This window comes from Taudactylus pleione, unplaced genomic scaffold (genome assembly GCF_031769625.1).
Source record: "Taudactylus pleione unplaced genomic scaffold, aTauple2 ptg000041l, whole genome shotgun sequence".
Lineage (NCBI taxonomy): Eukaryota > Metazoa > Chordata > Amphibia > Anura > Myobatrachidae > Taudactylus > Taudactylus pleione.
The window spans coordinates 79902498-79918887 of NW_028284443.1; the positions used below are offsets into that span (position 1 = coordinate 79902498).

Genomic DNA, 16390 nt, shown 5'->3' on the forward strand with positions numbered 1-16390 from the left:
TATCCGGAGACTCCCCATACATACTCTCTTGAAGCACCGAATCGGGTGCTATTTACGGTACGGTTCTAACCTTTTCATATCTTCTATTTTTGAGTGAACTCAGAACATATCATATGTGAAGAAATTTCCTCCTTTTTTTTCTTTTTATGATTATATTGTCTTTTATTTTTGTGTCATTCAACTCCTTTTTTATAAAAAAGCTACTACATTATATGGTGCTTTTTTTCTTTCTTTTTTATATACACTCTGGAGAGAGACAACTTTGGATTGATACAAGAATACATGGATGACAAATAAGAAGACAGAAATATTACAGAGACGATATATGTGCTCTCTATTGTGTGTGAGCTTCCTGATTAGCGCTGTTAATGTGTGACCAACCCTTTTGTATTGTATATAGTTGCTATTTCAGCACACAGACACACATATGCGGAAGCATATGTGCAAGATGGTTCCCACAGATTATAGTTAATAACAAGTGTTATTAAAGGTATTTTCAGCTAATAATTATGATGAAATTATAATTATAATTACTTAAACGAGATCTAAGGTTTAGAATATAGTGGACATGTCATGTTTGGTATCATACTAAATCCCTGTTTAATTGCAGACATTTGTATCTATCGGTAAAGAAGTCACATCATGCGTCCGCTAGTTATGGATGATAGGGAGTTATTGGATAGAATGTTTATAACATGCATGTAGTGTTGTAGCCAGTATTAACTAGTTGTTCGGCGGGAAGCTAGACAAAGAGACCGTTGGAGAACTGAGCCATGCCCCTGATGACACCGTATGAATTGACCAATGACCAGATCATCCAAAAGCAAGAACCAATGGAACTTGTCAACTGGTCCCTTTGTTAACTCTGAACTCTGTAAGGTATATAAGCTGTGTGTCTGATTCCAGTGTACAGACATCCTCTTTGATGACCACAGGCTTGTGGATTGATGATGGTATGCTGGGACCAGTGCGCATGCATATGTATCAGCTTGTACTTTATTATTGCTTTTTACTCTGATTGTTAAAACTTTCATCATGTTACTTTTTCTTTACATAAATAACTTTTTGTGCTTTGGAACCACATGATTGGACTGGAAAGCAATTCTTTATTAAGCAACTTGCAGCACTAAATAGCGACTAGTGACTATTAGGAATCAATAGTGCTGCCTCTGTGGAGTGTTGGGAACAAAAGCCGGACTGAAGTGGGTTCAATAAGTTGTGGGTGTTAAGAAAGTGTGTGAGGCGAGTGTAGACAAGTCTCTCAAGTAGCTTGGAGGGGCATGGGAGCTGGGAGATAGGACAGTAATTTGAGAGAGTGTTAGGGTCAGAATTTTTTTTTTTCAGAATGGGAGTAATCACTGCATGCTTGAACAGTGATGGAAAGATGCCAGTAGAGAGAGATTACATATTTTAGTTAGGGTTGGGAAGAGCACAAGAGACAGAGCTTTACTGATTAGTGAGGGTTTAGGATCTAGAGGAAAGGTAATAGAGTAGGAGGATGAGAAGCGTGTAGATACTTCATCTTCATTTGTGAAGTCAAATGAAGAGGGTTCAGGTAGGAAATTGTTCAGGTAGCTAGCTGAGGAAGAGCATACCATTTCATTTCGGATATTATCAATCTTAAAATAGGAAGCAAGATCATGCACACATGTATTAAAAAGCCGCTTGGGGTTAGACGCTTGAACAAAGATAAGAGATTGGAAAGATGTTTGTTTGGCAGCATCCAGAGCAGTATGATAAGAGTTGTAGATAGTCTTATATGTGAGGAAGTCACATGCAGTACGAGACTTTCACCACTGACGTTCTACTTTACGTGAGAGTTTTTGTAGATGCCTTGCTAAGTAACAATGCCACGGTTGACGTCTAAGTCTACGTGGTGTGTGATGGGTAGCTGGAGCTACTTCATCGAGGACTTTTTCTAGAATCTGGTTTAGGTGTGATGCAGCAGTCTCAGGAGAAGTGAATGTAGAAATTGGTGAGAGTCGTTGTTGTAGATAGTTGTTGAAAGTTAATAGCATTAATATTTCTGCGGGTTTTAGGAAGTTTGGTTGCTTGCAATGACATTGAGCTTGATGTACAGTAATGGAGGAGAGTGTGCAGGTGATAAGGTTGTGATCTGAGAGAGGGAAAAGAGCATTAGTGAAATCAGAAACTGAGCATAGTCTGGTGACAGTGGCCCTCCTGATGAGTAGAGGAGTCAGTCCATTGGGAGAGGCCAAGAGAGGGTGTTAGAGAGAGTAGTTTGGAGGCATGAGGAGATTGTGGACTGTCAATGGGGATATTGAAATCACCCATAATGATGGTGGAGATGTCTGAGGATAGGAAGTGAGGGAGCCAGGCCGAAAAATGTTCCAGAAATTGTTGGGGGGTCCAGGTGGGCGATAGATAGAAGCAACTTGTAGAGAAAAAGGGGTGAAAGTCCTGATAGAATGTACTTCAAATGATGTAAATGTGAGTGAAGGTGCCAGGCTGTGGGAGAACTATGTATGTAAAATATTGGTACAGTAATATTCCTACTCCACCTCCTTTACAATTACCAGGCCTGGAGGTGTGTGAGAAGTGTAGGACACCATGTGAAAAGTGCAGCAGGGGAGACAGTGTCTAATTGTGTGAGCCATGTTTCTGTTATTGCCAGAAGGTTATTGTAAGTAGTTGCACATGCATACCTCCCTGCACTGGTTTGAGGGCTCTGTCCCACCATCTTGTGGTGAGAAAGTTTGGAAGTCTGTCCTGCTCACTGCTGCTCTACATATGGGCCATAAAATGTGCACATTTATTAGGGCTAAATTGCTACATTATTAAAATAGCAATATGACTTTTGTAAGATTGACTAAATAATTTCTATGAATTTGCTGATGTATCGAAGGTAACATTGTTTCTGCACTACTTCTATAAACTGTAATTGATTATAATAATAATAATTTGTTATATATACTATATAGTATTATAAATTATCACAGTACAGTACATGCAATGACTACCAAATGTAAGATACAATATATACACAATATACTATATTATGTATATATTGTATCTTACATTTGGTAGTGCACTAGATAAAATATTAATGACTACCAAATGTAAGATACAATATATACACAATATAGTTATTATGTATATATTGTATCTTACATTTGGTAGTCATTAATATTTTATCTAGTGCACAATCCTTAGAATACTATTCCTCAAAGAGGGGTAAGACTTTTCAGTTGAACATTTTACTTTTATTTTGGGTTACTTCACTAGTAAACACACTGTACCAAAATAATAATCAAAGGCATAAGTAACAGTATGATATACTTTTCTTACAAAGTAAAAATAAGGCTCGACTCCATCACAGTAAATAGTCTGCTTACAACCTTACTTCTCGTGCTAGTTATTTCAGTTAATTCAGTAACATTGTCAGGAATGGAACACCTCAGTATATACACTGGGTGTCACTGTTTCTCCGTGTATACTTGACAGCATGCAAATATTTTTCTTTGTTGTTTCATCCTAAAATCCTAGATCCTCAAAATTTAATTGTGCTGCTGGTCCTACAAAAATACAACAGGGATTATATTTCAGAATAAATCAAACTCAAGAGTGCATCAACGTTTTATTAATATGCAGCAAACTAGTTGTTTGATCTTCTGATTCACTGTGTATTCGAATAAATAGAATGCATTTTTACAGTTAGAAAATTTTAGTCTTATGATTCAAAGTTGCCTTTAATAAGTCACTGGAGTATTTTTTATCGCAATGCACTTTTATTCAGTATAAAACAGGGACATTACAGACAGTGGCATTTGTTTTCTTTTAATACTAAAATATGAAGGACCAATTAGTGTTACTAAATACGCTGATTGTATTTGTGAACATGAAGGGTCCACCAGCTTAGTTTTCAAAGTATTTTTAAATAAATGTTTTATTACTTCTGAACCGGTGACAGTATTACCCACCTTCAGATTTTTACTGTTCTTTACAAAAGGGATACAATTAAATTAAACATACTGGAAAGTCAATATAGAAGTGATTTAAAAGGAACATATATATCAAGAGCTTGGAGGTTAGTTTTCATCCTTTCCCATCAGGTATAAGGAATATACTTGCATATTCTTTTTCCAAAATTCTTGACTAGACAGGAAAAAGGCAAAGTCTGACCCACTATAAGCAGTCACAAATTATGTGCTTTAGTAAATCATGTACTTGGTTCTTTACATAGACTGGGGCTCATTGTTTTTTTTAGATTGTTTGATAGGGTAACAATCTTTGATCTATCAATCAGTCTGATATATGGGTAAGTGAATATTTTTATTTTATGCGTTTGTCTCAAAATGACCATATTAATCACATTTTCCAAAACAAATCCTGCTAATATTTCTTCTTGGTTCTTCCTTGTCTTCTGTTTCCATTGCAATATTCTATTAAAAACCCTCGGGGGCTCTTCAATTAGCCCTGAAGCCTGCAGTTACCAAGGCAGGTGAAATAAAGTTTCCAACATATAAAAACATATATAGGAATAGGCTGGGAGGAGATATATGTAACCCATCAGCGAAACATCATTATGGTGGATCTGAGACTTAACCACAATGGAAGTACAAAGAGCATGATGAATGTTATTGCAAAGATGATGGGTATAAAGACATGGGGTGGATACGGTGCTGTAGCTGCTAAGAGCCAGTGACATAGATCTTAGCATTTTAAATAGCTAAAGGTGTGTATCCACTAGCAGATTGTTGAACGACAGTATGATTACAACATTGTAATTGTACAGTCGTTCATCTTCCCCTGCAGTGCCTACACTGAACGATATGTCGTTCAGTGTAGGCACCCTCACTCATCCCTGTACATGGTTAATCTGTCGTTATCCGCAGACTGACCAGCATGTTCAGGCGATGATTGACCGGTGGGTCGTTTTCGACATTTCCATGCCCGATTCATGCCCAATTGATGAGCGATTGAACGATAACGATACCGCTATCGTTCAATCGCTCATTTTAATCGACAAGTGGATACACGGCTTAAGGCACACTATAGAACTTAACAACTTACATATTGATAGTATATGTTAATGCACCAGGGATATCTGGTTTCTGGAGATCTCTCTAACATTAAATATACAAAAATATGAAAAAAAATAAACTTCTGAATTTGAAATACAGCTGAAGTTCCTATCAACATATTATATAATACTATAATTAATCTAAGAATTGTAAGAGATGGTCCAGACTAAAACATTCTATAGTGCTATAAACTGCACCAGAAAAGACAGCCTATAAACCATAGTACTCAACGGCATCTGTTATACTATTGAAAGCCATGCTGCAATGGTGTAGCAGTCATCTCGTGTGCATTGGAAAATCATGATTGGAGACAAGAAAATAATAGCTTGTACTATGGTGGTAAGTGAGTTTCTTGGAGTGCAAGGTGTCCCATGCATTCATTAGAATTGCCCTAACCTTACTTACAGGTATAACCCTTTACACTCAATAAGATTACAAAAGACTGAACTCAGATTTCATTAACATTTTATTGGCATAGATTATGCCCGGGTAAGATTGTGTATACCTTTTATGAGTTTGGTCTGGTATTGCGCTAGATTGTTTGTGCTTCATATTGAGTCAATGACCACATACTAAGCTTGGGGCACTGCACCTGTGAAATAATGTTATGTTGTGTATGTCTCATTGTAGTGTTTCTGGTTATTCGCTTTTCCAATTACTGTGCTTGCAATCACTTCTTTGCCGTTGTCCCCATCTTAGCAAGAGCACTTCCATTCAGATTCCCCTTCCTGCTGGCTTTCTCCTCTCTTTTCAGGACCTAGGAATAACATAATAAATAATAGTTAATTAAGTGTTTGCCTGACTGTTGAGAGGATGCTCATTACTATATATCAGACTTTTACCAATGTCACTTACTCTCTCTCACCTTTTCCACACTTTCACAATACAATATATAATGATAATGTAAGAAAATACGTGATATTAGAGAGGAGATAATGGGGGCATATAAAAGTTTCCTTTAGTTAATCATCAATCTGCACATTAGATCCTCCATTAAGGCAGAAGCAGCACCTTCTAATATAAAGTCACAAACCTTAAATAAAACATTGCTGTATGCTATGATTACAATAACATTCATGAATATAAATATATACATTTGAAAAGAAGGCACTAGCCAGTTTTTATAGAGATCTTTATCAAGATATCCTATCAGGATCCAACTCCTATTGTGACTGTGATCTTGATATAATTTCTTGAAAAAGGTCTTTGAAAACACACAAACAGCGATATCTCTCTCTCTCTCTGGTATGTATGTATATAGGATTATACCCACATAAACATGGGGAGAGTGTACAAACTCCACACAGATAGTACATTGGTCAGGAAATGAACTCATGACCTCAGGGCTGTGGGGCAGTAATGGGGGGCATCCACTAGACGATTTTAGCCCTGTCCAACCTCAACGATTTTCCCTTGAAGTTTCCCTTGAAATATGATCTTCCACTCTGAACAATTTGCAAAAGATTTGCAAAAGATCTAACAATAAACTATGTTGTTTTAATCTGTGATTGAGAGCTTTCAGCTATAGTGGGCAGACAGTGGTTCATCGTTTGATCGTTCAGCGTGAACGATGTGTAAACGATTTGTAAGCAATCAAGTGAAATTGACCTGCATGTTCAGTCGATGGAGGAGACGATCAAATGACCAGCGGGAGCGCGCATCGTTAGAAACAATTACTGCACGATTTGCAAACGATGTTCGAACGATGCTTGAACGATTATCGAACGATTTTATCATTATCGTTCAATCTTATCGTCTATTGGATACCCCCCTTAAAGCTAACCACTACACCAACCCCAGTCAATGAAAGTTTTCTTCATCCCCCATAGTGGGAAAAAGATCCATATTCGGTTTAAACAATCTTGTACCATGGACCATATTGTATATATATTGAAATGCAATGTGTCCTGACCTATATGGGAAAAACTATTAGAATTTTTCAAGAAAGAAAGACCCAACACCATCTTCAATTCGCCATTCATACACTATTATAGTAACTGACTAATTGTGACTGTTGCTAAATACTTTTTTGAATTTGGACATCAAATTTCAGCTCTTCTGTATGTGATTATCGAATGGGTTCCCCGTCTGGAAATTGTAGGAGATCTATATACTGTATATTCTAGTGTTCACTCTAGCTCCGGTGGCAGGCAGGGCACGAAGCTAGAGAGGGCACTTCCCGAAAAGGGGGAGTGACCATTGAAAAGGGGGCGTGTCTATAAGACGCGTCCCCTTTGCGTCACTCTTGGGGGTGTGCCCGGCACTTACGGACATGCCTTGCAGCCCCCAAGCGATGCCGACAGGGAGAATAGATGCCGGGCGCCCGGCATCTATTCTCCAGCGGTGACCGGGTCACTGCACATTTCCCCACCCGCGGGACACTGCGACCCGCTGGTAAAGACGGCACCCATAGGCTGTGAGGGCAGGGCGCTTTTTGCCCTCCTTCTGGAGGGCAGGGTGCTTTTTGCCCTCCAGAAGGAGGGCAGGGCGCAGAGCCCCGCTAAAACAGCCTAGCGGGAACGCTACATATTCTATGGACCAAAGTAAAATGCCTTATGGTGGAAAATAAAGATGTAATTTAGATATTTTTTAATCAAAAAATACAATTTATAAGGGTTCCGTGCAAAATGTCGACAATGAAAAGATCGACAGTGATTTGGTTGACAGGCACAAAATGGTCAACCTTTTGGTGTAAACCTGTCAAACTCATTATTGACAACCTTTTGTATCACACCTATTTTATAAGTCCCCACTAGCGCATAACTCAGATGTTTCTGAAAAGTTATATTAGTCACACCTGCAGTGTTGAAATACCCCCACTTGGTTAGATACAGTATGGTTTTCAGCCCTATTTGAAGTATGTGTAGAACTAATAAGTTAAAGAAAGCAGATTCTTACAAACAGAAATCAGTAGTTTGTACAGTTGTGAAGAGTGTGGGAAGAAGATGATTGTACCTTGGCTAAACCGCTGTGGCAGAAGACATGCTCACAGCTATAAGTAGTAGAGTGGCTGCCTGTCCATGTCATGAATGTACAGTAAATATATGGGCTCCCTAACATAATGAGGTGTAACCATGGCCCTATCTGCAAGTAAAGAATAGTTATCTGGGCCACCCACCACAGTCCTAAGAATTCAAGGTCAACAGTGTTGAGGAATAAAAGCTGTTTAAGCGTAGGATTGTGTGTATAGGTGCTAATTGCTTTCCAATTCAGGGCTGCAGGTTATGGGGACCACTGTACAACATTGTAGGCATGCCAGGAAGAGGAACTCAATCTACATTTTTATGTTTGTCATTATAAGGGCAGTCAGTCTTGCAGCTGAGTTATGTGAGTAGCTCAATCAGTGTATCAAAGAGACATACTGGTGTGGGCAATATTCCCTTGCTTTATATGTAATATCTATGCAATCTTCTCATGCAAGAAAGAGCCCATGGACCATGACAAGAAATAACTGATGGCTGTAACTCATGAATGGAAAGCAGAATACCTGAGGTACAGTGGCAACATATTACATATCAGTAAGGCGCTGCATAATAACGTCTATTGTTTAGTAAACACATTATACAATTATTGTATTTCTGTCAGTGTAATACAACATAAGGCAGCACTAAAGTTCTGTAAAAAAGTGTGAACATTAAAATATTTGCACTGCCCGAGATTCTGGCTAAGAGTACACAGTGCCAGCCTAACAATCATTTATATGGCCATTCATATATTGTAATGATTCAGGTAAATGGAGCTGCTTTGGAAACTTCAAATAATAAATATAAAAACTAGTACTTGTTTTCTTAAGAAACAAATAAAATCAGATTTGTTTCTCTAAAATATATAAGGATAAATGGCACATTTAACTATATAATAATATAGATAGGAGAAAATAGAAGCGTTGAAGAGAATCCATTACCATTGTTCATATTTTAGCAAGAAATGAACCCATGCATTAAACAAGAACTGCACAGTAAGGCTGCGTACCCACTGGAGATAAAGTTACACACTAAACATGCATTTTTAATGCAATTTAAATGATTGTTAATAGGATGTGAAAATAAAAATTCTACCAAATGAGAACATATAAACGTGTTTCATTTCAGTTGTGCTAAGTTATTCAGAAAGCTTCCCGATTCATTTTAATGCCTTTGACATGTGACAAAAACACACATTCATCACTTAGTGCATAACAAAAATATATAGCGGTTTATGGGCCTGATTCAGCAAGGAACGCAGTTGCTAATACACATGCAGTTGGCCGATTGTTGCGTCCTGTGCATGTGTTTGCATCGCAGTGTGCGTCTGAGAACAAGCCACTGCAATCAGGTTTTTGATCGCAGTGACTACGCAGACCCATTGCAGAGTGATTGACAGGAAGTGCTGTTTGGGGGTGGTGACAGGGGGTGATCGGGCGAACGCAGACGTGCCAGTGCGTTTCAACATGGTTGCAGGGGCCTGCATATATTATCCACTGCAATGCCCTACGCAGACTGATAGCATGTGTGGAAATTAGCAAGGTCAGGGCGTGTGTGCGTGAGGCTGCGATGGTACTCGATTGTACCGATGGTTTCACAGTCCTGCTAAACATTACGGATGTGTGTAAAGTAAAATGGGCGTCCTTGTGTAGTGCAGCGGCGTATTAGCATTCTATCGCAGCTGACCTGCGTGCGCAATCGCTATTGTATTCGCAGCTACGTTCCTTGCTGAATCAGGCCCACTATGCCCTTTTACAAATGCATTGCAAATGCCTGTAAGTACATACCAAGCACTACATTGCACATTAAAAAAGCATTAACACCACACAACAAAAGTCCTATTAGAACTGCATATAAAACTTAGTATTGCCAGCATAAATGACAAATAGGATGACAATAAAATACATTTGCGTATCTTCCGAGAGAAGAAAGAGTCCTCTGTCAGCCTATTCCCTCATACACTGGGCTTCAAGAAATGCTTGGTAGGAAAAATATCCCTCCAGGTCATTTCCCTGTATCAATGATGTATCAGCTTTTGTCCCCTGCTATACAATGTTTCCCTCATGTCATGCTCTGTACCGATTCTCTTCCAGGTTATTCCTCCTGTATTAATTGTTCCCAAAATCAAGTACACAATAAATCAGCCCTCCAATTTCAATCTCCACAGATTACGGGATTTATATAATAGGGTGCGATCTGGTGCCACTGCGGATACTCCTGTAAGTCTTCCCATTTTTTTTAAAGCAGCAATCATTTTAAAGGCAAAACTGAGAGAAGTTACCATGGACCAAAAATGTGCAAGTGTCTGCCTAAAGGTCCATAAACATGTGGAAAAGAGCATCTGCTCCGGTGTATGTTATGCTGGGTAAAATGTGCACAGATGCATCAGAGAAAAATGACTTGTCCACTTTTATTTTTATCCATTTTAAATAGCTCCAAAAGGCACAAGAGTTACTGACAAAGCGATTTAGATTACCGTTTTAGGGGTATATTTACTAAAGTGCAGTGTGGAGCTGTTGTCCTTAGCAACCAATCAGATTCTAGCTATCATATTCTAGAAGGTACTAGATAAATAAGTAGAATCTGATTGGTTGCTATGGGCAACATCTCCACTCTGCACTTTAGTAAATATACCCCTTAAACTTAATATTTCAGTAAAAAAAATATATATACATACAGTATATATATATATATATATATATATATATAATATCACAAAAATATCCTAACTCGCGCTATCTAGATAAAATCAGCAGCTCCCTTCAGTAAGTCCTCTGTTAGTAGGACTAGTTCAAGAATTGTTTAAGATATTTACTGATGGGGCGCTTCAATTTTACCACACTTTACCAATCAAACTATAAACATATATTTGTTTGTAAAATACAATATAGTCTCTCCAGAGACTTATAGGTTCCAATATTGTTTGTCAACAGTCATTGTCTTTGCATAGCTCTGAATAATATGTTTTAGAGAAACATAGCTTGATCACTATGGTCTATGGCCCTGATTCAGAACCGGACGCTCTTTCAGAGCGCTCGCTCTGAATGAGGGCGTTTTTTTTTTAATGGAGCCAGCCTCCTGGCCGCTCGCTAAGCTGTGGGTGACTACCCATAGCTTTTGCGAGCGGCCAGGTGATGGTCGCGATGGTAGCGACCATTGCGGCTTGCGATGAGACCCTCGTGGTAGGGTCTCGTTCCCGCAAGCCCCAGTGAGCTTCCTGCTCTAAATAGAGCAGGAAGCTCACCACTGACATCACTGGTGATGTCAGTGGTGCCTCCCACAAACGGCAGGCGTTCCTTCAGGAACGCCTCCATTTGTGTCGCCACCCCCTCTGCCCACCTCTAAAACAGGGGGAGCTGTCAATCACAATCGACAGCCACCCCATTTTGGTGCTAGACCCGTAGCGATGGAGCGCCCGTCGCTGGCCGGGTCTCGCGCATGCACACGCCGAAGGCAGCGCATGCGCAGGGGGCAAACATCGACCTGCTTGCGAGCACTTAGAGCTTACGAGCGGGTCTGAATCAGCCCCTATAATTGCTGTATCCAATTAATAAGTTGGGCTTCTTGACTGTTCTCTCAATAATTAACAAACAAAACAGCAGAACAAAATATGTAACATGGCTTAACACTGGATGTTATTGGCACACCAAAAAGAGTCATGTGCTAAAACTTAATGACAAAATTATAACTGAGCACATAAATCATGCAGGAAAAAAAAACATGAAAGCCACCAAGAGCTATTCCGGGCTTCAAACACTATTTTACTTTGATGCTCTCTCCATAGTGGTCTGTGAAAATAATATAACTATAATATAATTATTTTAGTACATGGCTTCTGAGTCATGCTGTACAATTATTTTATATTAGGTGACAAAATGGTCAATAATCTAAATTGAACTGCAGTGTCATCAGGATCACATAATCAAGCTGCGGAAGAGTAATGCTGCGGGCTTTCCTCGGGCTACAAGGGAACAGATAGATAACTGTTATCAGCTAGCTCATCTGTGTCATTGTCACATTAATATCGTATGACAGGGTGAATTGTTAATATGAGCTACAAGGCTAAAAATGTTATGCTAGATAATCCCAGGGAATTTGGAGCTGGAAAAGAAAAATGCTAAATGATGTGTGATGTTCATCCCCTCTAAATTCTTAGTTTGCATAGCTCGACTGAAGAGGGCAAGGTGCTAGCTCATTATTATTTCAATTAAGCAGAAAGAACACAGCAGGATTCAATAACATTGCAGTTATTTTAGACATAACTCTTTTATCTCTTTTGCTGTTAATACAAATATGTGGCAGTGATATTCCAAAAATTAAATGAAAGACTCAAAGATGAATGGAATTACAACATCGGTGGGCAACTGCCCTATGCACATGTGTCCCAATGGTTCCCGCCAGGGGATGTATATTGGAATTGCATGGAGATATATGTAATTTTAAAGGGCGTTCTTGGGTGGTGACTGGGTGGGTAACTATCGGCGGATGTGTTGGTGTCAGGGGTTGCATTGAAAGATACAGTTCCACTGGCATGGGCCGTCAGACATTCTAAGCAACCATAGGGCTCCACCGATAGTGAGTTTTGTGCACACATCAGCAGAATTGCGCTGCGGCCAGTGAGCGGCTCAATAGAGTGCCCATCAGCTACCGCATTACCATACAGCCATACTGCATCCACCTCTGAATCAGGCCCTTGATGAGTGTAATCCATACTTGCCGATATCCTGGCTGCCCCTCCTGGGAGGGAGCAGCCTGGTCGTCTTAGCAGGGGGCAGGGTAGGTAAAATTGGGCGTGGGCTGGACAATACATGCCAGTTAGGGGCGGGGCTAGGGGCTGAGTCACGTACTCGCGTCATATTTACGGCATTGTGGATCAGGGGACGGGGTCATGATGATGCGAATCTCGTCATCAGCCCCCCCGCTGCGGGAGTTTGGGTAGGTATTGCGAAGGGGGGGGGTGACAGGAGGGGCCGGGAGGCATGCCTACTTTTCCTGGGGGGCCGGGAGCAGCCCCCGATTTTCGGGTGGTTCCCGACCAAATCAGGAGAGTGGGCATGTATGGTGTAATCTGAAGTAAGGTTGTTTGCACACACCCCAGAAACATCTACAAACTGATATAAAGCAATTATCAAAGGCCTATGCACAGACCTTGCAACATGTGACCCCTTCCAGCTGGTACAAATGCTCTGCTCCCAGTCTATCCACTAAACTTACTTTTCCAGTTACTTGAGCCGAATCAATGAATTGATGATGAGGGTGTTTTATTTTATCAATCAATTCAGTTGATGTAACTATAAAATAAATTAAGTACAGGTTTGAGTCTCCCATATCTGTTATTCTGAAAAAACAAAATACTTCAAAAAACTAATATTTCGAGCGGAAGCTCAATGGTACTTCAATACAATACAATAAGTATATAAACAATACACCTGAGGAGGGCACTGCGCTCTATATAATAGAAAACTTAACATGGCAGAATCAAACAATTGAGAAACTTAATTAATGCTGACATAAAACACAACAGTATTTAAATATTATTCAGCATAATACAATCCTGACTTTTGCCTAATAAATATAAATGAATATGTATAGCTATATCTCTACTGGCAAATCCGGTATGCTGTCTGCAGAGATGTGTTAAAGCAGCATGGAGGTATAATGTGATTATTAGCAGCGATCCAATATTACAAGGAGACTAATACCAGTCAGTTCCGGCATCACTCAGGTGCTCCTATACTGAAAATCATGTATTCCCTGTGCAGTCCTGTCTACTGCTCCTCTGGAGTCCTGCTGATTGTACAAGTCACAGACCAGAGTATAGACAGCAGGTACTGTACTAATGCAGCTGCAGCAATGACCAAAAGCTGATTGTCCAGTCCAGTATTGCTGTTTTAAGGACCGGATCATATGTTACCAGCACAACCATGGAGATGCAGGTGGACATAAATGGCAGGTATATCAGTCTCTGACCATGGAAGCTTTATCAAAGAGTGTTTCCACTAAGGGCTCCTGCATTTAAATACCCACTTTTCAGGCTTCCTCCTATTAACCATTCTGTTCATACCTGTGCACTAAGGTGTGTTAATGATCATTGAATATCTCACTGAATAAGTATTGGCTTGTGCAAGAGTATAAAACGAACTCTAATACATAAAAAAAAAAAAATGTTTTTGCGTATCAGCATTATATATTCTTTATTGAGTTGAAATACCTAAATTACTATCATACATGTGCTAAATGTTTTGATTGTCTATAGAATAAAATATAAAAAATACACAGATTTGCTGTAATACCAGATTTGTCAGTAGAGATATAGCTATACATACACATTTATATTTATTTGGCAAGAGCCAGGATGTTATTATGTACACTGAACAATATTTATACGCTATTGTGTTCTATGTCAGCATTGATTTGTATGTAATATTTTACTTCTTTTTATGATGTTAGTCATCAATTAATTTTATAAGTGTCTTGATTGTTTGATTCTGCATTGTCAAGTTTTCTATTATAAAGAGCGCAGTGCCATCCCCAGCTATGTAAGTTCAGGAAAAGGTCATGTTAAAGGGTCAGTTTACAGAAATGGAGCACAAAAACTTTAATTATTATGCAGGGCGGCTAGAAGTTCCCTAAACGGTGAAAGGGCTTGTCCTTTAAGATCTATTAAATAAACAGAAAAAAGGAACATAAAGAGGAAAGGGAAAGACGCACACTCCCCAAATGTAAGCATGCTGAAATATCTTTTTATAGCACAATAGGATTATGGAATAATGGAAAATCAGATAAGGTGACCAGTCAGCATAATCTATCTATCTATCTATCTATCTATCTATCTATCTATCTATCTGTCTGTCTGTCTGTCTGTCTGTCTGTCTGTCTGTCTGTCTGTCTGTCTGTCTATCTATCTAGTACTTTAATATTGTATTAGCTATGGTTAGTACAGTAATCTTGATTAGACTAGGTAAAACAGGAATTACCAGGGGAAAAAGTTTTCGTGAAATCATAAAGCTAATTGTGATATCATAGACAGTATTTATATAGCATCTGCATATTACGCAGCACTTTACAGATAGTATTTAATCATTCACAAATTACTTGCTCAGTAAAAATATATTCCCTACCACACAGATATGCACACACTAGGGATACTGTTGTCAGAAACTAACTAACCAGTACAGTAAGTTTTTGGAGTGTGAGAGGAAAAGGGCCGACGCTACCACTAGGCAGGCTTAGAGGGCGCTTCTGTGTCCGCCTAACTGCGGAAGGTGCAGAGGGTTCGGTTGCTATGGGGCCCGCCGGCCCAGCGGTCGTACCCCCTGCACCCTCCGTTTGCAGGGCGCCCACTGAGATTGTGTTACCAGCGGCCGCCCAGCTCCTTCTCCCCCCCCCCGGAGGATGGAGCTCACTCCTTAGCTCTGGCTTCCGGGTGCAGCAGTGCACTATGGGAGTGACGTCACCCCGAATGGTTACGAGGAGCGGGCGCTGGGGACAGACGGCAGCAGGCACTGGAGCAGGGTTTAAAGTAAGTATTTTTTATTTTTTTTGGTGTGTGTATGTTTGTGCGTGGGGGGGGGCTTACTACAGGGGGCACTACAGGGGCATCATTTGGGGGAACTATTGGGAGCACTACAACTGGGAGCACTACAAGGGCCCTTACTACTGGGAGCACTTCAAGGGGCATTACTACTGGGACACTGCAGGGAGCATTACTTCTGGGGCACTGCAGAGAGCATTACTACTGGGGGCACTACAAGGGCATTACTACTGGGGGCCATGCAGGGAGCATTACTATTGGGGGCACTACGAGGGCATTACTACTGGGGGCACTGCAGGAAGCATTACTACTGGGGGCACTACAAGGGCATTACAACTGGGGGCACTACAGAGGCCCTTACTACTGAGGGCACTGCAGGGGGAATCATCCCTTTAATTCGGGTCATGTGAATATTATTAGGGCGCTGTGTATGTGTCTGTGAGCTGGGCGGAGGGTTTGGGGGAAAACAGGGGCGGCATTGTGAACCTTTGCCTAGGGCGCCCTGAAACCTTGCACCGGCGTGGAGAGGAAAATGAAGAACCTGGAGGAAAACTACACAAAGAGAGAACATACAAATTCCACACAGATAGTTGGAATTAGACCAATGACCATAATGCCCAACATTTCAGATTCATGAAAAGGTACAAGAGCCATGAGCACATCACAATATGGCTTATGCTCATGACGCACCGGGCATCCACTTAGTGACTACCCCTTCTCTATAAACACCCAATTATTGCTGCATGCACCAGCAACATTTGTAAGGTACCTACAGGTTCACATCTGGCTTACCCCATTAAGAGTTATGGCTGCCAAAGGTCAAAACATTCATGATGCCCCTAATCCCC

The 16390-nt window shown here is 40.2% G+C and overlaps 1 protein-coding gene across 1 annotated transcript in view; it reads right to left on the bottom strand.

Annotated features, from left to right (window-relative positions):
* Positions 1–3328: 3328 nt before the first annotated feature.
* LOC148538282 (outer dynein arm-docking complex subunit 1-like) overlaps positions 3329–16390 on the bottom strand; it is a 107352-nt gene continuing 94290 nt past the window's right edge. The window contains exon 15 of the mRNA XM_088457405.1: positions 3329–5802. Within this exon, the coding sequence (XP_088313531.1) occupies positions 5716–5802 (87 nt within the window). The 3' untranslated portion in view covers positions 3329–5715. The remainder of the gene's footprint in view (positions 5803–16390) is intronic.